Genomic DNA, 16,470 nt, shown 5'->3' with positions numbered 1-16,470 from the left:
CTAGCGCTCTCTGCAGGGCGCAATGGAGTAAACAGAGGTGAAAAGTGCTAGCCTTAATAACGCTCAGCCTTTAGTAAAGGTGTGCGAGTACAGGCCCCGGACATCAGTGCGCGCGTCTCTCGGTGGTGCAGCGCACAACGACACGAGCACCCTTGCAAGCGAGGGCCACGCGCGCTATCCGAAGCGTCAATCACGTTTTACGGCCGCATTTACTGCCCGACAGAGAAACTTGTTCAGACACTTCCATCGTACGTCTTCGTCATTCCGAATAGAGATGCCGGACATGATGAGAGTCAGGGGCGCATCGCAGCCGCTTAAAATGCCGGTGTCTCTTCGCACTCTTCATGTCGTTGCACGTAAGTTCCAATATGTGGGCGGTAAAAAAATGTTACCCGTAGAGAGATTCGCAAAACAAGGTTGAAAAGTGAAACTCGCTGTGTAGCTTTTCGCGTGATAGTTCCGTAGTAAGCCACATTTATCCTTATCAGGGATAACCAAACGATGGTAGTATAGTGGCACCAACACTCCGTCCTCATCATCTAATAGGTGAATGGTGAGAATTGGATAGAAGCGGATAGAAAATTTTGCGCTTTCAAAGACCTTAATCGCTCTTGCGCAAAGAAGCCCCTGGCAGTAAATTTTACTTAATTTTTTTTTCTCTCACGCTATGTCTCTGCTCTAAAGTCTTTCAACATCTGTTACTAAAACATACAAAGCTGCGTTTCTCGGGCTACGCACCCGTTACATATTGCACCATAGGAGCGAGAACTATTCGAAAGAAAGCGAAAGAGAAAATCTGCTAGTTCCCGCCAAGTGAACGTGCCGCCTTCGACGGCACGTGCGCACGCGGTGCGCGCACAATATCGCAAAGGTTGCATTCCAGGGTAAGGCAACGGTAGCGCCACCGCGTTTGCGCTGGGAAGACAGTCATTATAGAAGCGAGGCCCGGTTGCAGACGAGCGACCAACAAGACATCAGCCGACAATGTTTCACTCGCTCCCCCGCAAAGCCAAAATAGAAGTCGCGGCGCAGGAGAGAGTTGTTAAGTAGCCTGCCAGAGCCAATCCATCTAACGCGAGCCGGATGGGAATGGGGCAAGGAGGGGGCACATCATTCATCCAGTCAGCATGCTATATAGCCGCGATAGAGCGCTCACGAGAACCATAAACGTCCGCCCCTCTCTCGTCGCGGCTCTGGGCCAGGCGCCACTGGCGTGTGTTCCCCATCAGTGCACGCTTCCCCAAAAAGATGCCCAACTTCCAGCACAAGCTCCCATCATTCGATGTTTACTATTATAGAAACCTCGGGACTTAATGAGATAACCACAACGCGAAGGCCTCGCAGCTTAAGATTAAGTAAATGTCATCGCGTCGCCATCCACGAAGTGACAACTTCGCGCAACGATGAGAAGGAAGACGATGGAGTGTTTTTTTCGTATGATGTTACAGAAACTAGAAACGGTGAGGTGCCATACCGTGTTGCGAGATGCGTTTATAAAAATGTCCAAGGATGCCAACATCCGTTCCGTGAAACTCGCGATTGTTCATTAACTCGTATCACCGGACCGATATTGAAGAGATGACATAAAATGTCAACAACAGATGCGCATCGTTCGCAACACGCATTTCAAGAAGCAACGAAGAAAGCACTCCTCGCAAATTACCCCGAAGTTTGTAGGTCCAACGTGATCCAAACAATCAAGTACGCGTAGCAATAAGATTATTATTTCCAGAGGCAAGCACGTCGGTGTGATGTATTCGCGACCGCCGCGGTATTGCGCCCGACGGCGGACCGCGAAGAACTGCGAGGCCGCACGTCGCGGAGGCAGCTCGTCCGGCGCCGCGAGCAGTCTTGCTCGGTTTATAATTGGCCACCGTATTTCGGCTCGTCGTGAGCTGCCGTTGTCGGAGGCACCGACAGACGACGGTGGTCGAGAGGGGGGCGCCCCAATTCCTCGCTGCCAGAGGCGACTGATTGACGGGCGCAGGGTTGATTTATTACCGAACGAAAAACGGCAACATCGGTGCGCTTGCTCCGGTCGGTTTCTAAACAAAGAACCCCCCCCCGGCGGCGACCCCGACTTCGCGACGATTACGTGAAGGACGCACGGGCAACATCGTCAGCCTGACTACGCCCCCTGCAGGGCCAAGGCCTCTCTCATATTCCGCCAATCAACCCGGTCCTCTGCTTGTTGCGGCCACGTTAAAGCCGCGAACTTCTTAATCTCATCTGCCCACCTAACTTTCTGTCTCCCCCTCGCGCGTTTGCCTTCTCTTTGAATCCGCTCTGTTACACGTAATGACTAGCGGCTATCTTGCCTACGCGCTGCATGCCCTGCTCATGCCCATTTTTTCTTCTTGATTTCTACTAAGATGTCAGTTAAGTTTGGTTCGGTATCGACAGCACCTCGATGACCCGAGTGCACGCTGACAACGCGAAGGAAGAGCGAGAGTCTGGTTGACGGCAGCGTTTATTCACGGCGATCGTTCGCACGGGCCGCGCCCAGCGAACTCCCTCAGTTCCCGTCTTCCAACGGGCATTCCCGCTCAGTTGAAAAACAATCATACAAACACTGTACGTTTCCCCTCTCAGTTGAAGACCCATTATACAAACAGTGTACGTTCCCCCTTTCCTTGCTCTCAGCTAGGAGAAAAGGAATCCTCGCGACGCTCTCCTTCCGCAGAACCACCCGCGTTGGCCATTACTGCCGACGGACGTAACCCGATATCCCGCTTCGGACATCGCTTCTCCTTTTATGTCGCTGCGGCCACGTGGCCTGGACCGCGGCGACCGCCTGGCTGTTTTCAGAATCCTCTACCACGGTTCGCTTCCCCGACACAAACTCTCCAAGCAATAATTCCGGGAACCCGCCACAGCTTTCGAGCCATCTCAACCGACGACCCCCTGTGATGTCGGCGCCACGGATCCGCATCCGCTGCAACCTAACAACTCGCAAACAACGAGCAGCAGCCCGCTCACATATTATGAGGCGCCCACACTCTCTGCGACTGACTATGTCCTTAACACCCGTTTGTTCACTGACTCCCTCTGCTCTCTTCTTGTCTCTTAAGGTTACACGTATAATTTTTCTGTCCATTGCTTGCTGCGTCGTCCTCAATCTAAGTTAACCCTCTTTGTAAGTCTCCAGGTTTCTGCTCCGTAGGTAAGTGCCGGTAAGACGCAGCTCTTATGTACTTTCCTCTTGAGGGATAGTGGTAAACTACCAGTCATGCTAAGTTTGAACAGCACGACAGAACGTGGACAGAGTAGAACACGTGTGTGTTCTACTCTGCCCGCGTTCTGTCACGCTGTTCAGACTTAGCATGATCAACTAACTAGCCCGACAACGCACTTTTACCATTCGTGATCTGAGAGTGCCTGCCGAATGTGCTCCACCTCATTCTTATCCTTCTATTACTTCAGCCCCATGCCTGCCCCTAAGTAGACGTATTCCTTTACCACTTCCAGTGCCCATCGCGCAAAGCACTGTACTCTTCTGAGACTGTTGCAGATTACTTTAGCTTTCTGCATATTGATTTTCAGACCTACCTTTCTGCTTTCCTTGTTCAATTCAGCAATCATGAGTTGCAATTCGTCCCCTGCATTACTCATCAATGCCATGTCATCCGCGAATCGCAGGTTAATGGGTACTCTCCATTAACTCGTATCGCTAACTCTTCCTAATCTAGGGCCCTGAAAGCCTCCTGTAAGCACGCGGTAAGGAGATCGTGTCTCCCTTTCTTACACCCTCCTTTATTGGAATTTTGTCGCTTTCTTTAGGGAAGACTATGGTGGCTGTGGAGCCGCTGTAGATTTCTTCCTGTATTCTATACATGGTTCGTCGACACCCGGATTCCGCAGTGCCTCCATGACTGCTGATATCTCGACCGACTCAAACGCCCTCTCGTAATTTATGAAGCCTATATACAGGCGTTCGTTATATACCACGTATTTCTCTATCACTTGATTGATAGTGTGAATATGGTCTATTGTCGAGTAGCCTGTATGAAATCCCGCTTCACCCTTTGGTTGATTGAATTCTAAGCTGGTCTTACTTCTATGAGCTATTATCTTCGTAAATAGCTTGCAGACAACGGACACTAAGCTGATCGGTCGGTAATCTTTCAAGTCCTTGAGGTCTCCTCTCTTAGGGATTAAGATGATGCTAGCATTCTTCCAGGATTCTGTTACCCTCACCATCACAAGGTACTTCATATACGTGTTGGCCAGTTTTCCTAGCACAATCCGTTCACCGTCTTTCAACAGACCTCATGTTCCTGATCCTCGCCAGCGGCTTTGCCTCTTTGCATTACCTCCACGGTTTTCTTTACTTCCCCTGTCGTTATTGGTGGGATGTCCGATTCCTCTGGGGTACCACTACTTCTTACATCATCGTCCTGGTTGTCCCGGCCACTGTACAGATTTCTGTAAAACTCCTCAGCTACTTTAACTATCACATCCATATTGGTAGTGAATTAGCTTTTCTTCTCCCTTAGTGCATACATCTGGTTTTTGCCTGTGCTTAGTTTTCTCTTGACCACTTTAAGGCTTCGTTCGTTCTTCAGAACATGTTCAATTCTTTCCATATTATATCTTCTTATATCGGCTACCCTACGCCTATTGATCAACTTCGAAAGCTCTGCCAGTTCTATATTGTCTGCTGTGTTTGGGGCTTTCATGCTTTGACATTTCTTAATGAGGTTTTTCGTCTCCTTGGAGAGCTTGCCAGTGCGCTGTCTAATGACTCTACCTTCTACTTCTACTGCACACTCCGTAATGATACCTGTAAGATTATCACTCATTGCGTCAACGCTAAGGTCGGTTTCCTCTGTTACAGCAGAGTATCTGTTAGAGCAGAATTCCTGCACTTTCCCTCTCAGCGCTAGCTCTTCAATTGGCTTCTTGCGTATCAGTTTCTGCCTTTCCTTCCTCAAGTTTAGGCGATTTCTAGACCTTACCAATCTATGGTCACTGCACCGTATCCTGCTAGCCACTTACACATCCTGCACGATGCCAGGGTGTGCGAACAGTATGATGTCTATTTCATTCTTAGTTTTGCCATTAGGGCTCCTCCACGTCCACTTGCGGTTCGCCCGTTTTCGGTGTCTTCAAGATCCGTAAATCGTTGCGTTCTTTAAACTCTACTAGTAACTCCCGTCTGGCGTTTCTAGAGCCGATGCCATATTCCCCAAATGCATGATCTCCAGCCTGCTTCTTGCCTACCTTGGCATTAAAGTCGCCCATCAGTACAGTATACTCTGTCTTTACCTTACTCATTGCTGATTCTACGTCTTCGTAGAAGCTTCCAACTTAATGATCACCATGGCTGGATGTAGGCGCGTAGGCCTGAATACCTTCATCTTTCATCTCTTATTAAGTTTAATTACAATAATTACTGCTATATTTTTATGGATAAGGAACCCCACCCCTAGTTCTCTTCTGTCAACTAAGCCACGATAGCATAGGACGTGCCCGTTCTTTAGCAGTGTGTAAGCCTCACCTGTGCTCCTAACTTCACAGGGCGATATTACGTCCCATTTAACACCCTTTAATTTATCGAACAGCACTGTTAGACTCGCCTCACTAGATAACGCTCTAACGTTAAACGTTGCGAAGTTCACATTCCAATGGCAGCCTGTAGGGACCCAGAGATTCTTAGCAACTTCTGCTGCGTCGCAGGTCTGACCGCCACCGTGGTCAGTTGCTTCGCAGCCGCTGGGGACTGAGGGCCGAGGCAGTGCACTATACTCACCCACATTGTCGCGCGTCGGCAGCGACTGTATCGAACGCACGATCTTGGAAAGTCAGAGTTATATAAAAGTCCCAGCGCAAACACTACTAAAGCATGCAGCGGATATTCTGATATGATGTACAGGGCTTTCATAGGTGAGATCTAACTGCACAAGAATGCACTTCATGTGTTGGTGTAGCTTCTATGTTAACGCATATACTTCAGGCGTTGCACGGCCCTTCGTACACAAACACAAACAGAGGCAGCAACGAAATATAGAAGAGTCTGGTGTTGGGCCTGTTGGTACATAGCTTGGAAAATCGATGAACCCAGCCTATAAAGGCACGTACACAAGAAGAGAAGCTTTGACGACATCGAAAGTGATACACAGGACGAGCGTGCGTTCGAGGTTGGTAAGGAATAGAGCTGAGACACCGGAGACAGCCAGTCTGCGCTCGTACCGTCAACATGCTCAGCGCAGTTTTATTTAGGAGACACACGAGTGATCCACCGGTCTTCCAATTTTCCTGCGTTGTTCTTCGCGTTGAGCTATTATTGTTTGTTTTGACAGCAAGCTCATCAGTAACCAAATTAGCCAGGTCGTCGCAACACAGAATAGCTCGAGAAATTGACACACCCTGCTAAGCGGGAAAGCAATCAGGTTGAACACTGCACGTCGTTTCTCCTTATAGCGCTAGTTTTCTCTTGCGCTGTAATTTGAGCCTTAGAATGCCGGTCCTTTCTTTCTACACGGTCAGTATCGGTGGTGCACGAGGATGTAGCCGCCACACAATGTCTAAGTACAAGTCACGGCTCCAAGACGCTCTGAAAGGCGGTTGCTGGCGAGACAGACGAAGCGAACACCAGTGAGGATCGATACTAGCGCATCCTTAATCACCTAAAGCAAAACATAAAGCTCGGAAACGTACAGCTTGACAATCGTTGTTGCTGCGCGAACGAGCTCACTTCGCGGAAAGGACCTTTTTTCTCTTTTTCGGTTTCTCAGTCAGCAACACATAGTGGTCAGTGCTCGGCAAGCGAGCGAGTTCATGTCGAACGAAGACGTCCTCTTCTCTACGTTCGAGAGAGAGAGGGAGAGAGAAGCATACACTGTAGCGAGTTGTGAAACCAGTTCACGTCTCGTACGACGCTGCTGCCTAGATTATTTGTGCACACACACCACGAGGGACGACTTATAACAAACTCCGCGCTTCTTTTTCCCGCAGTGCTTTCTTCACTGGCGTACTTCTGGCATCGTGCAGCGGTGTTCGCAGCGTCTTCGGCCTCCTCCCCACCCCCTCGGTCGAGCGACGGGGAACAGAGTTTTAAATTCCGACCAACGGACGGGTCAGCGAAAGATGGGCGCCACCTTTCCTCGGCGCAAGGGTTAGCGGAGTGTTTGCGCACAACGTGAGTCAGCGGAAAATAAGGAGAGAGAAATAAGGCGGCCCTGCAGGAGCGTGGACACGGAAAGACGGATGACTGGGCCCCGCATTTACTTATGTTCCAGCTTCGAAGAATGTATCATTCTAGGTATTTACTTGCTGCTCACTCGTTTAATACGGAAAACAAATAGCGGAAACTTAGCATCACAGAAGGTAAAAAACAAAGAATCTAGAGGAGCAAGGGCTTTAAGCCCGTATGTGCGCTTAAAAAATGCCGGCGCAGCGCAAAGTGGCGTACGTGAATAGCCTGCAGCCAACGGGGCCTAGCGAATGTCGGACGGAGCCAATGCGGGGAGCGGTTCCGCTTTTGCCTTTGACTTTTATAGAGCTCGCAGTTCGCGCTGACGTCGGGTTCTTAAGATTCTTCGAAGGCCTTCGCTAGGAACATGCGTCGTCGAGCTTTCTAAAACCGTGCCTGAGGTTTTAGTGGTCGCGTAGCAACGCTTGAACGAGAACCGCGACATCTTTCAAATTATGTCCACGCGTCGTTTTCTGTTTTTTCTTCGTTTTCTACCGCTGGAAGCCACAACAGTTTCTTTGTAGCTGCAATTGATGAGGTCGCCAAACTTTTTCAACGGCGACGCTGTTGAAGCTATCGCTCACTTGTGCTTCGTCGTGCAAAACTCCACAAGTGGGTATGCGTCACACGAATTGGGCAAGCCCCACTAGCGAGTATACAGCACATGCGAGCGTTGAACGCGAACTCTGCCTGGCGAAGTGCAGCACGTGAAACATGTGAAAGAGAGAGAGAGACAGTAAGAAAAAGATAGACGCAAAAAAGAAAGAGAAAACAGAGATAAATAAAGAGAATAAAGACATAGAAACATAGAAAGGCAGAGAAAGACACAGGAAAAACAGAGAGCGAAACAGAAAGAGAAACAAAGATAGAAATGAAGAGAAACTAGAAATGAAGAGAAACTCTGTCTGCAAGAAGCAGACAGAGAGAAAGATATACACAGAAAAAGACACGAAAAAGAGATAGACAAAAAGAAAGACAGCAAGACAGAAAAATAAAGAACAATAAAGAGAAACAAACAAAGAGAGAGAGAGAGAAAGGAAAATAAATAGATAGAGAGAGGAAGAAAGAAATAGAGTAAGAAAGAGAAGAAAGCGCCATGATTTTTTTATTCTCGTCTCCTTTCACGCATAGTAGAGTCAGCGCGAGCCTATAGACAATTTATTAAACGTAACGCATTACCCGCGCCCCAGCTGTGCGCGCGGAAAGTATGGCCATTAGAAACATGAAAAGGGACGCTGAGACCACGCTGGCTAAACGCAGCTGCCAAGCGCAAGTGTTCATAATATTGAACGTTCAAGTGGAAAAGTGCTCATCGGAAATCAACACGAAAGATTCGTACGCGCACATGACCATTAATTGTTACTAATTATCACACGAACTCGCCGTTCGCTTTCATATTACTCATGACTGTGGCTTTATTTGTTGCCCTTATCTGCGAGCGCGCAAGAGGAACTGTATTTACTCGACAATAGATCGAGCCCGAATATAGGTCGACCCCTGCATATTGCGCTCTCCGAAAAAAAAAAATTATTCGAATATGGGTCGTCCCATATATTTTGAGAAACCCACGACTTTTCCGATGCTGCTTTCCTTTTCTTCTAAGTCTACTCGTTACAGCGACTCCGTAATAGACAAAGGATTGTAGCTGCTTAAGACAGATATCTGAGATTGTATGCGGTCTAAGCGAAATGAACGGGCGCCAGACAACATTTGCGCAATAATCGGCAGCGCAAGATATTTGTACGCGACCCGTTAGATCTTCCTGCATCAGCTTCTGAGAGGCGTTTCCAAGTAATGAAGTTTATATACTGCCCCTGTTAGAAATAGCATCCATATCCCGATGAATGTTAACGGCTATAACGAGGCCCATATATCCCTAATGACTGACACGATTTATACACTACCACCGGCTCAGTAGATTTGCAGCAAGGAATTTTTATTACGGTCGTTACAGCACATTTTCCGCAATTCGTAGAAAAGAACAGGGAAAGTTACGAACAGGAGAGAGCACGACTTTAAAAAAAAAAGTAAAAGAAAAGAAGGAACAATGCGGATATAATCTGAAGCGTACAACAATACAAAAAAAAAAAATCACGAGCCGCTATAGACCTTTTCACAGACGTCTCCATGGGCGCCGTCATAATCCTCTCTGCGCTGTTCTGAATAGGCGTGACCGTCAGAATAGTCGATACCAGGAATGCCTTTCAAGAACTCTTTTTTAGTCTATACCATGCGTAGAAAGCCAATCGAATGGAAGACATAAGGCGGCGCAACCATTGTTCTATAGTAAACCGGTTATGAGAAGTGTGACGCCAACTTTGCAGCACTAAGTTTTTAAGTTCCGCTAGGACTTTTAACGTCGACACAACCGAGTACTACACTCGCAACAAAGGCTGCCGCGATGGCGATGCTATTTCCAAATCGCGCCGTGCTGTTGGCAGCTGCATCGTATCTTTTCTGGTTGCCGGCGATGGGAAGCGCTTGGTGCCGACACAAGGCGCTTCATGTTTCTCGCCTATTCTAATCCGGACGCAAATATCGAACAGGGCTTGGTACAAAACAAAGCTGCGAGGAAGCAGACAGTTATTCCCGAGCCTCCCCAATGAAATGTTCGGAAATTCTTCAGAACGTCCAAGGAAGAATAATGTGGAAGTTGAATAGATTGTCGTCTGCTGTGGCTAATGAAGCATCGAGGCATACGTTTTATGCCTCGTTGTCCACTACTTTCTTTTTCTGCATACCAGCAGTCTACGTAATCCATTTATTATTCTGCCTACTTTTCGTTCGCCATTGCTTATATGTGACGACGTATAAGTCTGCTAATACCATGTTCACCCTATACCACTGCAATGCCCACAATGGAGGAGCGGTCGGTATTGCGTAAATAAGTAAATAAATGAATAGAACGTGTCAAGTTAATAAATATAAACAGCATATGAATGCGAGCCAGTTGCCACGTGTCCTTTGTTAAAAAAAGAACACAGTGCAACATTAAAACGGAAAAGCGAGAACACGGGACTAATAAACATGCACTGTTTACCAACTAAATAAAAAAACGAACTGCCTACTCGTAGAATACTCGATACTGCGACTGTTCTACGAACCACATTAGACGCCTGTTGCAGGCACTGGCAACCAATCTTTATGGTGCCCGTTTTCCTTATTGCAGAGGAAGGCTTACTGATTAGGCAATGTGATCACGGAATGGTAAGGCGGGAAACGCTATGAAACATTTGTACCATAAAATGCGTTGAACTCCCGCTGAAGGTGAAATGAACTTTATTTGGTCCTGGAGAACCCCGATCAGACAACCCCCGAAGGGAGGTCCGCCGCAGTTGCTGGCCGCGCCCACGCCGGTACTGGAAGACCGTGGCCCTCCGTCCGTTCGCAGGCCTCCTGGACTGCCGACAGCTGGACTGAGAGCTCGTGGCTTTTAAGAGCCCTCTCCCAGTCCTCTTCTGTGCTGAACTTTGCGTTAAATAACGCCGGGCACTGCCAGAGCATATGAGCGAGTGCGCAATTATCCGCCCCACAGCTAGGACATCCTGGATTTATGCCTTCAGCAAAGTGGCTAAACGTGCTGCGAGACGGGAAGGAACCTGCCTGCAGCATCCGGAGAACCGACGACTACGGCCTAGTAAGCTTGGAATGCGGGAGGGGGTATCGCCGCCTTGACAGTTGATAGTGCGAAGTAACTTCGTTGAAGGTGCCAAGTGGATCCCTGAAGCTCTCCGTGAAGCCGCCTCCGGACCCGCCCGCACCGCCGCGGCACGTGATTTCTCGCGCACGGTTATGGGCAAGTTCGTTGACGTTGGGAACTGTCGGATGAACCCCTGAGCCCATGTGGGCCGGGAACCAGGTAATTGTGTGAAAGCCTTCTACACCCCTCGAACTGAGAATAGCGGCAGCCTCTCTTGAGACCACACCCGAAGCGAAGGCCCGGAGGGCAGCCCTAGAGTCGGTGAATATCTCAGGACGCGTCGGCGACCTTCAGGTTATCACGAGCCAAAACCGAGATCCGCTATCCGGGCATCGTTGTGAGAACAAAAAGAGAACATCCGGGCACCGATCCAAAAGTGTCAAAAAAAAAATGCTGTCTCTGGCCCCCAAACCTTTGAACAGGACCTCATCACTTACGCTAGTTACTGCCCAAACAAGTTACAAAAAATATTGCTTTAAAGTTCTAAATGCACAATACCACTGAAGCTGTGACTTCTGGAAAGCTCAAGCTTTATTAGTAATTCGCAATTCCGACGTTCCAAAGGCAGATACAGGGAGCCATATGGACTTAATTGTCATCTTTTCACACCATGACCGGGTAACGTTGCGCCGCCTCCGAGAGATGGCGCCACGCTGCGTCGCAACGCCACGCGGGTGGTGTTTGGCAGAGACGAGAAATGTATGACGTTTAGCTCTGTAGGCTTGCACGCGTCCGCAGACATGTAGCCGCCATGTAGCCACGGCCGCGGTGGCTAGATGACTGAGCATCCGCTTCCAATGCGGGTGGTACCAGGTTCGATTCCCAGGTTCTTGCAGTGTTCTTTGCACCGTGGCAGGGAAAGGAACCCGCGCACTTGCGCGTAGAAACGCGACACCTTACGGGCAATGTCACCAGGGCGGGTGCAATGTATTCAGACAAACGCGTGCGCAAAGATAGGTTGACCTTCTTGCATTCTAGGTACGCTGCAGCTGACCCCAATAATGGACTAGGTACACCAGCGAGAACAACATCATCATATTTGCTACCCTGCAGGTGGCAAAAGAAAAGAACGGCGCACCGGAGATGCCCTGGCTGGATAGCCTCGGCAAACAGTGGCCCCCACACGATCTCATTCTACGCGATCACGCACTCGACGAAGCGCGCAGTGCCAAGTATCCACAATAGCGAGATCGATTGCACAAATGACGCAGATAGGAGGCGGTTTTCCCGCCCTTCGACCCGCGCCGTGCTCGGCTTTCCCTATTCCCTGCACACGGAAACGAAGCCGCCAAAAGAAGCCGGCGGCCAGAAAATCTAATTTAGGCCGAGCCGAAACTCGAGACGTCCCTTAGGGGAGAAATGGAGCGCTTGTACGCACGTACGGGCCGGGTATATCTCGACCGACAGCTATGATCAAAAATCGATGTCCACGGGTCAAAAACCGATCGCTCAGTTTCTCCTAAGAAATTGGGGGCTGGAAGCGGTTTAAAAGACGCCGGACCCCTTCAGATGTTTGCTTGGCCTGTCTGACGTCACACGAAACGTCCAGATGGAGCATCACAGCGACAGCGCAACATAACCGCCGGAAAAACGCGCCTGGTTTACCTGCTGCAGGTTGTAGAGTAGCAACAGACTTTGCGACAACAGCAGCTATAATCGCAATACCACTTGGTGCCCTATTCCCACGTTAACACATCTCCATCATCGGCCTGCCTTATGTCCCCTGCTCTACAACCCACCCTGTCCTTCGTGAGCTCACTCCGCTTACGCCTACAAATTTATTCTTTTCGTAGCTCTACCGAACCCTTTGCCATCTTCGGCCGCACTTCCAATCTCTTGGTATCCATTCAGACACTCTAACTTGGCCTTCTGTCATCTTTCCTTCACTTGCCTAAGTCATTTTTTTCCTACTGATATCTACTAGGATTTCGGCTATCCTTACTTGTTCCCCGATCCCTTCTGTTGTCTTCCTATCTCCACTGGCCATTTTTCGTTCCATTTCACGCTGGCTGATCCTTAGCTTCTTCTCGAGTCCTCTGTTCCCAACGTGGAGTAGTACACTATCACTTAGGTCTACTCGCATTAAAATTCCTCGCTCAGTTCGGCTTAATATCGAACATATCAATTTGGTCCCTAGGAAAACAGCCGGACCAGGGGCACTTTTTTCCGTTCACGAAAAGTAAATGGCATTTTTGAGTGCTCAGGTGCTCAAGCCGGCAAGCGATGTCGCCTTCTCGATGAGGCGACAAGTGTGCTTGCGCTTGCGGCTTACATTTTACAGACTACTAGCCACAGAACTCTTGCACCTTTCTCGAAAGCACAGGACAGGCGCTGCTCCATTGCGAGCTACTTGCCTCCATATATATATATACACAGCCGCGTGAGGTCATAATGCATGCGTAAGACGCGGTAACCGATAATAAAACATTTGCTGGAAGTGTACCGCCGCGCATGCGCCTTCTTGTGTCCCCGTCTACCAGAATATTGATCAGAAATGCCACACCAATAACCCCCATTGGAACATTAGCAGACACCCAGGCAACGTTCGCGTGCTGCCGGGATCGAATGCAATCGTGGCACACGAGTTTGGCCGCAGTGACAATTCTGACCAGCGCGGAGGAAGGCAGTGGACGTACCTGCAGCAGTTCCTTGACGACTTGGAAGCGTCGTCGCTCGTCCGAGAAGTCGTCCAGTCGGCGAGTCATCCTGGCCAGCAGCCTCTGTATGACGCCCGCCGTCTGGGCGATGTCGCCGCCCAGCAGCGTCTTGGTGCGAGTGATCACCTCCAGCTCCACCGCGAGGCTCACCACCGAGTCGTCGTCGTCGGCCTGAAGTTGAATAACGACACTCGCTCGAGCACGCCTACCACACAGCGCTATAAAGAGCAATGAGGTTTTTAAGAAAATTGCTGGAGTACAGGAATTATGGCTGAAGGGTGAAGCAATGCCCACCAAAGATTACGGCCACTGCTGCCATTAGTACTATAATAATTGTTGGGGTTTAACGTCCCAAAACCACAATTGATTATGAGGGACGCCGTAATGGAGGGCTCCGGAAGTTTCGACCACCTGGGGTTCTTTAACGTGCCTTTCAATCTAAGTACACGGGCCTCAAGCATTTTCGCATCCATCGAAAATGCGGCCGCCACGGCAGGGATTCGAACCCGCGACCTTCCGGTCAGCAGACGAGCACCATAACGACCAGAGCGCCGTGGCGGGTTGCCATTTCAGTAGGGGCACGATAAAGCGTTAGCGTTCAGCGAAGAAAAGGGAGCGTTGTCCTCTCACGCCCCACTAGTTTAATATGGAATTTTTTTTTTTCCGGGCCGCCGCTGCTCAACGAGTGTCGATGTGACCGTTTCCGTTATAAGAATCCTCAAAGTCTTGGCAAATGTTATCGGAGATCAAGTCATCAAAACTGATCCCGATGTGTCACTTTTCGTTGGGAACAACGACCTTTTATTTCGTAATTAACCTAGCATTTACATTAACAGAGCGAGACGTCACGGATTTCGAAGTGTATATATCGTATTTCGGCGCTATTGGCTCAACAAAATTGCCCCAAGGTTGGTATGTTATGTCTATGGCACCCTGAGAGGACAATGTATTTCATTTTTACCGATTAGGAACTACGTAGAGTAGGCGCCGTCAAAAATGTGACGTCACGGCCAGTGGTGCCGAAACATTAAGGTGGAGTCGCCACCCACATTTTGTTTTTGCGTGTTTTCTCGCTTTTTTGGCATCGTGATAGAGTACTTTACTAATATGAGAAAAATCGTTTTGTTCTTCAGTGTCTCTTTAAGGTACACTCAAAAATGCTTACTGCTTTATTGTACACACATCTCTCCACGACAGTTGTCTCAGCAAAGTGAAACGTAGCCTCGGTCCTCGCTGCATCACTGCGTCAATATGTCCAAGTGTGCTTTCGCGAGGCTGCTGTACCCATTTCGGCTGTGAATGTAGTACTTTTTTTTGTGTGGGTGAGCTCGTTACGGACAAACAGCAAGAAAGGCCACGCACCCTCGACTTGAGGTTCTCCATCCAGGCGGAGTAGCAGGCACTCAGGTTGGGAGTGTCGTGTTCCCAGTACGGCGGGCTGCCCGGAAGGCATCGCCACCTGGCGTGACCTGTAAGGACAAAGGGTCACCAGGGCACCTTTCCAGCATGCAGAGACAGCTGCGCTGCACATTACGCCACATTTGAGGGCGACAGTGCGTAAAACGGATAAGCCAGAAGTCCACGCGCGTAATGTTTTGCTACGCAATTTTCTAAAGACACGAAAGCAGCGGCCCAGGTGTGGACGATAAGACACAATCGCGGTGCGTCAAAAACAATACGCAGCCAAGCGTGAGGACGGCGGGGAATACAGATGCTGTCGATGTGGCGAACCTAACGACGCCAGATAAGTCGGCCGAAATCTGGGTCACTAATTCCGCTCTAAAGTGACGAAAATGGCGGCTCCGTATCGTCAGGCAACCGCAGGCTCGGAACCAACCTCACGGGACTTTCATCTTCGGCACAGACGAAACGAAAATCCGGCACGCTATCAGCCGACGGGGGGAGTGCGCCAAGAAAGTGGCCTCCAATGGGCGACACGGGCACAAAAAAGCTGAAGGCGACAGAGTGCGGGAAGAAAAAGCCGTCGTAGCGCAATGACACCGGCCGGGTGCAACGAAGAACAAAAAATAGGGAAATAATAAAGAACAACGAGGGGAGCCTGCGACCAAGCGCGAGGCCCACTGGGGTCAATCGGACGCCACAGGTCAGTGCTATCTGCGGCGTTTTAAGGCGGCCTCTAATCTGCCAAGAACGTGAGCGACGCATTTGTCGACGTCCCTACTCTTAAAAGCGCTCGCGTTATCTTAAAAGCTAATAAGCTTCGGTGGGCAGAGAAAAAGAGGATTAGAGCTTCTGCGCGAGCGCCCCGTCCCGACGGATAAGAGCGCTTGATTGGAGGATTTTCTGACGAGGGCAGTGCTTTCTGCCTCTGTTCTATCGAGCTTTTTAATCGTTATCGTTCTTTGTTATCGTCTCTCGCGCACCGCTAATTAATGACGAGTGTTCTTCGAAGAACGGCCCCGTAAGCTTAGACAAGTTCGCGCCGGATAAGCTAATAACCCCGCTTAGGGTTCGAGTTTTAGAAAGAAAAACAAGTCGCAGTCCAAAAACAATCGTGCTTCTTTCACTCCAATCGTCAATTCAGAACATTTTTAATTTCGAGGAAGGTGACGACGCGTATCGCACTGTAAAAACTAGATTTAATTTCATTCATCTTATTCAACCAGCGTGTCGCGAAGGGACGACAGATATTTTTGCGAGAGAAAACTGGTGCCAAGTCACACGTTCAGCTGCAAAGGAGTAGATACCTCATCCAAAAGCATTCACTCTTTTAAGAACCCGCGTGCGTTAAGGACAACCGCCATTCTTAAATTAGTGTATAGACCAAAACATGGATGACGATTTCAAAAGCTTCCGCCAAGAGGTAGAAAACCTCCGTGTGATGAGCTGTATTAGTGCCACGTGACGGCAACATCACGTGGAGTAAGAAAGCGGTGATGTCAGCAAACAGATCCGCT

At 49.3% G+C, this 16,470-nt stretch overlaps 1 protein-coding gene and 1 long non-coding RNA gene across 2 annotated transcripts in view; one reads left to right on the top strand and one right to left on the bottom strand.

Annotated features, from left to right (window-relative positions):
- LOC119405928 (adhesion G protein-coupled receptor L1) overlaps positions 1–16,470 on the bottom strand; it is a 215,663-nt gene that overhangs the window by 52,543 nt on the left and 146,650 nt on the right. Inside the window, exons 7-8 of the mRNA XM_049419326.1 lie at positions 14,915–15,021; positions 13,532–13,723 (exon numbers count right to left, since the gene is read on the bottom strand). Coding sequence (XP_049275283.1) covers positions 13,532–13,723; positions 14,915–15,021 — 299 coding nt within the window. The remainder of the gene's footprint in view (positions 1–13,531; positions 13,724–14,914; positions 15,022–16,470) is intronic.
- Positions 3,036–16,470, top strand: part of LOC125759893 (uncharacterized) — a 148,585-nt gene continuing 135,150 nt past the window's right edge. Inside the window, exon 1 of the long non-coding RNA XR_007417656.1 lies at positions 3,036–3,071. This is a non-coding gene — a long non-coding RNA (uncharacterized LOC125759893). The remainder of the gene's footprint in view (positions 3,072–16,470) is intronic.

Source organism: Rhipicephalus sanguineus, chromosome 9 (genome assembly GCF_013339695.2).
Source record: "Rhipicephalus sanguineus isolate Rsan-2018 chromosome 9, BIME_Rsan_1.4, whole genome shotgun sequence".
NCBI classification, from domain to species: domain Eukaryota; kingdom Metazoa; phylum Arthropoda; class Arachnida; order Ixodida; family Ixodidae; genus Rhipicephalus; species Rhipicephalus sanguineus.
Note: the sequence above shows the minus strand (reverse complement) of the source record. Positions and strands in the feature narration are given on the sequence as shown.